This window comes from Octopus sinensis, linkage group LG20, assembly GCF_006345805.1.
Source record: "Octopus sinensis linkage group LG20, ASM634580v1, whole genome shotgun sequence".
In the NCBI taxonomy this organism is placed as follows: domain Eukaryota; kingdom Metazoa; phylum Mollusca; class Cephalopoda; order Octopoda; family Octopodidae; genus Octopus; species Octopus sinensis.
Genome location: NC_043016.1, coordinates 32889330 through 32896978, shown reverse-complemented (window position 1 = coordinate 32896978; position 7649 = coordinate 32889330). Strand labels below are relative to the sequence as shown.

The following is a 7649-nucleotide window of genomic DNA, read 5'->3' as shown; positions in this document are numbered from 1 at the left end:
TATATATATATATATATGCATACAAGTATGTGTGTACATGTACCTGTGTGTGTCTTCTTGCGTGTATCTGTGCATTTGTATGCATGTACATTGGTGTATAGCTATGTGCATCTATCAGAATGTAGTGGTGTGGTTATTTAAAAACCTTGTCCTCTTTGCCTACCATTTAGATGCAATATCTAGTCACTTGGCTATCTTTCTTCTACTAAGGTCATATAATTTGACTTAGATCCCACATTTCCAATCAGAGACCGACCCCTATTTTTTATCTACACTGGCTTACATTTCTGAGGAAGTGTCTGTGTCCAACCCCTATCTCTCCTTGTTTCCCCTGCAACTCTGTTCCCACTGGCCTTTACCTGCACGTTTGTGACCCTGTATGGGTATATTTATAGAGTGACATCATTTAATTACTGAATACTGAAACATACCTAACAGATGTAATAATGGAATACAAAGTTCAAGCCATGGCCTTTTACTATTCAGCTCTTTACCTCTTGACAGACAGTCTAAGCAGCGGAGAATGTCTTAAGTACTTGTAGTCTTCTTCCTGCAGCTTCTCTCATAGCTAATCCTTCCTATGTGTGATGAGCAAGTTCTGTTGCAAAATCTGCAAGCAAGGAAGGTGCTGCAGGACTGTGGTGTATTGTCTTTCTTTCTTTGGCATTTTGCTTCTAGGGCCAGCATTTTGTCTTCCTCAAGCTGTTTGACTCCTTTGTTCACTGAGGTTTTCCATGCTGTTCTGTCCTCAGCTAACTTTTCCCCAAGTTTTTGTATTGATGTAGCACTTGGTCAGACTGCTCTTATATATGTCCTTAAACCTCAGCTTTGGTCATCCTTTGTGTCTGCTACTGTTCTTTGACATATATATATATATATATATATATATATATATATATATAGGGCATAGGAGTGGCTGTGTGGTAAGCAGGCATAGGAATGGCTATGTGATAAGTAGCTTGCTTACTAACCACATGGTTCTGGGTTCAGGCCCACTGCGTGGCACCTTAGGCAATTGTCTTCTACCAAAGCCTTGTGAGTGAATTTGGTAAACGGAAACTGAAAGAAGCCCATCGTATATATATATGTATGTATGTGTGTCTGTGTTTTTGCCCCCAACATCACTTGACAACCGATGCTGGTGTGTTTACATCCCCGTAGCTTAGCGGTTCGGCAAAAGATAACAATAGAATAAGTACTAGGCTTACAAAGAATAAGTCCTGGGGCTGATATGCTTGACTAAAGGCGTGCTCCAGCATGGCCACAGTCAAATGACTGAAACAAGTAAAAGAGAGAGTAAAGTGTATATATATATACATATACACCAATGAAAAGAAGACAAAGAAAATTCTTAACACATCTTTAATTATAAGTTACAAATGTTTCCCTACTATCTCCATTTGCAACACCAGTTTGTATAAAAAATTTAAAATAAAAATTGCATAGTATTTGCAGTTTTAGGCATTGGAGAGGCACTTCCTCAGACTTGCATCAAAGGTGTGCTATTACATTGTGCATCTATCAGAGCTTGTTAGGAAAGTACCAAGAGAAAATAAAAAAGAAAAAATTAAAAGTGTGTGTGTAGAATGAGTTTGTGGGGAAGATATTATGTGCTGGTGGTGGAGAGGAATCAAGAGGGTGGATACATATAAAGATATGAGTAAGAAAAGGAATGGAAGAAGGTGAAAGAGAAGTAGAAGGAGGGGAAGAATCCAAAGGCAAGGAAGAAGAAAAAGAACAGAAAAGAAGAAGGAGAGGTAGTACAGTGGGCAGTGCTGCATATAGCAAAATGGTTTATCCATCATATGCTGCCAGTGTGTCAGCCAGTACAGGCAGAACCATTGTTACCAAAATTTGTCCAATGGAAGATGATGCATTTGATCACACAGCTGCATTAGTCTGTGACAACTTGAAGTGAAAAGATCTATTAAATAGATAACTAAACAATTGTATGGCATCGAAGGATGAGGATGTTAATGATGTATGTTGTGGGCTGACCTAATTTATGATCCTAGTGTGTTTCGACACTGGGAAAGGGATACAAGTAGGAAAAGACGAATATACATACAGAAGAATATGTACACATAGATACGTACATACGTATATATACTCATGCAGAGGTAGATACTCATACGCACACAAACACACTCAGGTTGAGTAACTGTGTATTTCCTTTGCAGTAGCTCACCTGTTTCTGTCTTCATTCCTGATCTCTCTTTCTCTCTCTCTCTCTCTCTCTCTCTCCTCTCTCTCTCTCTCTCTTCTCTCTCTCTCTCTCTCTCTCTCTCTCTCTCTCTCTCTCTTCTCTCTCTCTCTCTCTCTCTCTCTGGATGGGTAACCTTGTATTCCTCTGCAGCAAGACACTTCTATCTGTCCTCCTCCTCCAATGACTCCTCTCTTGAAATTTTTTTTGTCTAGCAAGTACTTGGCGACCCTGTCAGTGCAGGTGCCATTTAAAAGTACCTCAGTTCACACTGTAAAGTGGTTAGTGTTTGGTAGGGCGTCCAACTGTAAAAGCCTTGCCAAAACTGACCTCACCTGTGCTTGTGCCATGTAAAAAGCTCTGCCACATATAAGAGTCCACTCTGCTTAGTGGTTGGTGTTATGAAAGGTATCCATCTGTAAAAATCCTGCCAAAACAGTCACAGAAGTCTGGTGCAGGCTTCTGCCTGGCTGGCTCTTGTCAAACCGTCCCACCCATGCCAGCATGGAAGGTAGACGTTAAATGATGATATATATATATATAAATAATTTGACCAACCAGATCATTGGATATTGTTATATATCACTGGTTACAATGTGCTTTGCATCATTTTAGCTTTTGAATGATGCTATATATGGGATGTATGTGTGTGTATGATTCCTCTGCACATTGCTCTGTTTTTATGCTCAGTCCAATTGCATAGCACACACACACACACACAACAATAATAACAGGGGATGGTAATTAATAGGTTTTATTAAACTTTATTAATCAAGCTTAATTAACAAAGCCTTTGAATTTCAATCTGCATGTTATTATTGTAGTATTTATCCTAAGCAGAAAGGAGTTCCAAATGTATGCCCATACTATTAGATTACCCTGGGAGATGGAATTAACATGTGGCAGCTGACATTAAGAAGCACAGGAGCTTTTAAGAAGGCATAATGAGGCTTTTGCCCAAGCTAAACTAAACAGATAAGGTGTAATGCTCAGTGGTTAGAGTGTCAGGCTCACAATCATGAGGTAATGAGTTTGATTCCCGGACCGGGCTGCGTGTTGTGTTCTTGAGCAAGACACTTTATTTCATGTTGCTCCAGTTCACTCAGCTGTAGAAATGAGTTGCGATGTCACTGGTACCAAGCTGTTGGCCTTTGCCTTGGATAACATTGGTGGCATGAAGAGGGGAGGCTGGTATGCATGGCTGGTCTTTCATAAACAACCTTGCCTGGACTTGTGCCTCAGAGGGGAACTTCTAGGTGTAATCCCATGGTCACTCATGACTGAAGGGTGTCATTACCTATACATACATACATCACACATATGCACACACACACACACCTGTGAAATTATAGTCATTACTGGTGCCATGTAAATGGTACTCATGCTGGTGGCACATAAAAGCACCCATTGCCCTCTTGGGGTGGTTGGCATTAGGAAGGGCATCCAGCTCTTCTTAAATTAGACTGGAATCTGATGCAGCTCTCCAGCTTACCAGTTTCAGTCAAACCATGTAACCCATCAATATGTGTGTGTACCACAAAGGAATAGGGATTTTAAATCCAGGTAGATACTTTACTAACACTGTTAAAAATCTAGACTTGGCTAGCCACATCAAATATTAGGAAACATTTGGAATCGTTTAGAATAAACAATTGTTTTGGGGCTTCTTTGAATTGGTAAATCCTGAATTTGCTTCAAAAGATTCTTATAAAATTCAGGGTGTATAAGAAATACAGAATAAAGAATGGAGAATGATACATCTTTTATTAAAATCTTTTTTTTAGCATATAAAATTCTGCTACATAACTGTCTTAGGGCCCTTAGATGTGATAGTAATCCAAAGATTGACTTTCTTATATAACTTTTTTTAACCTGGATGAAGTGAACTGAAATGCTGCAGTATCAAAGGTAAATGCCTAAAAAATCATAAGTGATAAGTGAATATAAAAGAAAGGGACTGTGTGGTAAGAAGCTTGCTCCTCAACACATGGTTCCAGGTTGTCCCACTACATGGTACCTTGGGCAAGCATTTTCTACTATAACCTCAGACCAACCAAAGCCTTGTCAGTGGATGCATGTGTGTGTGTGTGTATCTTTCTGTCTGTCTTTCCCCTCTCCCACCCCTCACTACTTGACAACAGCTTAGCAGTTCGGCAAAAGAGTCTAATATAATAACCACCAGGCTTAAAAAGAAGTACTGGGGTTGATTCATTCAACAAAAAAATTCAAAGTGGTGTTCCAACATGGCTAAAGTCTAATGACTGAAACTATTTTTTATATTAACTGATGTTATCCAAGGGAAAGGCAAAGGCTGATACAGCTTGGTACCAGTGATATTGCAACTCATTTCCGCAGTTGAGTGAACTGGAGCAACATGAAATAAAGTGTCTTGCTTAAGAGTACAACACACGGCCCAGTCCAGGAATCGAACTCACTACCTCATAATTGCGAGCCTGATGCCCTAACTACTGAGCCATGCACCTTCTTCATGTTATTGTTACTGTCTTTATATACATATATATTATATATTATCTTTTATTTTCTTTTTTTTTGCAGTGTGATATAACATCAAAGTTTTCTGGACATATCACTGTCAAGTTACACAGGAATGCCAATATCTGTGAAAATGCTTTGTCTAAAACGTTATTTATGTTTATTATTTTCTTTTCTATATTTGCTTGCACACTTGTGTTCATTGGGATGAAAATGCTCCAGAAAAATGAATTGAAATCTCAAATTTTAACAAGTGAACAAAAGAGCTATTCTCAAAATCTTCAAGGTGTAATCAGCCAGTCAGTTGAAATTGCTAAAGATATTATGAAAAAACATAATTTAGTTTTATTTACTCTTATTAACAATGCTTATTTACCTTTTGTCTATAGTTGGTTGTGTAACACTATTAATATGGGTATCCATGAGCAAATTCTCTTTATTACTACAGATGCTATATCAAAACAACAATTTGAGAAGGATTGGCCTAATGTCAAAGTTGTTGTGTTGCCCGAGACTTCACTAAATGGTAATCAAACTTATAGTAAAGTTGGTTATGTAAAACTAATGGTGAAACGTACAGAAATTTTAAATTCTTTATTGCAGAATGATATTGAAATTCTTTTATTTGAAGTTGACTGTCTTTGGGTTTCTAATCCTATTGATGAATGCAAAAAAATAGCATTGAAAAATGATATGATAGTTACATGTATTGCTGGCAGAAAAAGATCTATTGCTGGAGGTTTCATATATATGAAGCCTACAAACGCTGTGAAAACTCTCTGGCAAGAACTGAATTCAAAGATGAGACGTCTTGGCAAAGAAATTGATGGAAAAGATGATAAAAAAGCAGTATCTGAAGGAAAAAATGACCAGATATTCTTTATGGGACTTATTCAGAAAAAATTTGGTGGAATAAAATATGAAGTTCTTCCACGGGACAGATATATTGATGGAAAATGGTATGAAATGAAATTAGAAAATCGTCAGAAGAAACATGTTGTTATTATTAACAATAACTGGGTAGTTGGAAATGCAAAAAAGTTAAAACGAGCCAAAAAATTTGGACATTGGTTTATAGATGACTCAATGAAATGTAAAATGGATCAAGTTGACAGAATAGTTTACCGTGGGTTGTATGTGTAATTTAAATCAGGGTTAAATGTATTCTTTGGTTTCAACATCACATTTGTATTCATTTTTGGTTTCCTTCTAACATTTTTGGTTCTCATCAGCTGAACATTAGTACACCGGCATACCTGTAGTATATTTATATTTGAGATTTATTCAATCAGTAATTAAAAATACATCAATATATACTCAAAACATATACAATAGGAATTTTGTTCAGAATATTAAGCAGGCATTCAGTTTCTGAAGCCATTGAAGAAGCTTCTCTGTAGTCACTCAGTAGGTACCGAATATTCTTCAAATTTAACTTAGCGTCCTAAAAGTAATGGATAAATTGATCTGAGCATCTCTACATAGTAAGTAAAGAAAGCAAACAACTAAAATACCCATGGATATTGCATTACCACAGAAACAAAAGAACAAATGAGTTGCATAAACAATACATTCTTGTTTAGGCCTACAATCTTTTCAGCAGCTCTCAATAAATTACAAAAAAAATAAAAATACAAATCACTGCATATTTCTAGCATTTCATCAATAAACCAAATTCTTAATTACACGAAAACACTAAAAATAAAAGACTATATAAACAGGAATGAGACACAGTTGCTGTGGTAAACACCAACCTTCACAATCCCTACCATTTCATGTACAACTATCTCAAGTATATATGTATATATGCACAAATGCGAAAACTCATTGACTTGCATATATATACATATGTGTGTGTCTCTGTGTATATGTTTGCATCAGTTTGTCGTGCTAGTCTATTTGAAACCCATGTAGCTAATTAAATTGTTTACAATGCCTCATTATTCTCTGTATTTTCTCTCACTCTCACTCCCTGTATACATCTGTGTGTATACGTGTGTGTGTATATGTGTGTGCATATATGTGTGTATATATATATATATACTTATCTGTATGTATGTATATGTTTATATGTATGTATGTGTATATATGTATATATGTATGTGTGTGTGTATGTATATATATATATATATATATATATATATATATGTGTGTGTCTGTGTATGTATGTATATACATATATTTATATATATATGTGTATATATATGTATGTATATAATGTCGGCGTCACTTTCTCATCATGAATGATGTCCATATTGTTCATGAAGCAGAGATCCAGAATGTTATTTACCCTAATTGGTCTGAGTACTGCTTGCTCCATGAATAGGGCATTGGTGAGGTTGAGCATGGACTCCACCTGTGCTTGCTTGCAATGAGTCAATCCTTAGAGTATGTGACATTTGGGCCATTTGATGTTGTGTAAGTTGAAATCACCCATAAGAAATATGGTCATGTGGTGATCCAGATTCATGAGGATTTCTTTAATTCTTGTGAAGCAATCTTCAAACTTGGTTTGGAGCATCTGGTGGTCAATATGTATTGCATATGACTATATTATGTTGTCTTATGTATACAATTAGAGTGTCACATACTGAATTTGAGTATGACAGTAAGACCTGCAGTGTGAGGTCGACATGGATGTATACAGCAACTCCACTATGGCTCCTTTCCCTTCTGTCTGTTCATAGTCTGGCATATTTTGGTATGTGTACTTCTGCATCCTCTATATCAAGGCTGAGGTGAGTTTCCATGAGTGCTATGCATAGGGCTTGATTGCATGCAGTAAGATCTCTCAGGAAAGAAATTTTGCTTTTATTGTAATGCAAAAGGCCCCAATATATAGTAAAAGTATTTGTGTGATGACTGTACAGGCGTTAGGGGAGGCCATCCCGTGTCTGTTGACTGTGGTGGACAAGGTTCCTTGTTTGTGCTTGAAGTTGCCAGGTCAGCTGCT

General features: G+C 36.9%; 1 protein-coding gene across 1 annotated transcript; it reads left to right on the top strand.

Moving 5' to 3' along the window:
- Window positions 1–1789: 1789 nt before the first annotated feature.
- Window positions 1790–6384, top strand: LOC115222517 (UDP-D-xylose:L-fucose alpha-1,3-D-xylosyltransferase 1). The gene is made up of 2 exons (XM_029792751.2): window positions 1790–1897; window positions 4760–6384. The coding sequence occupies exons 1-2, from the start codon at window positions 1790–1792 to the stop codon at window positions 5837–5839; spliced, it is 1188 nt and encodes a 395-aa protein (XP_029648611.1). The 3' UTR covers window positions 5840–6384.
- Window positions 6385–7649: the final 1265 nt, after the last annotated feature.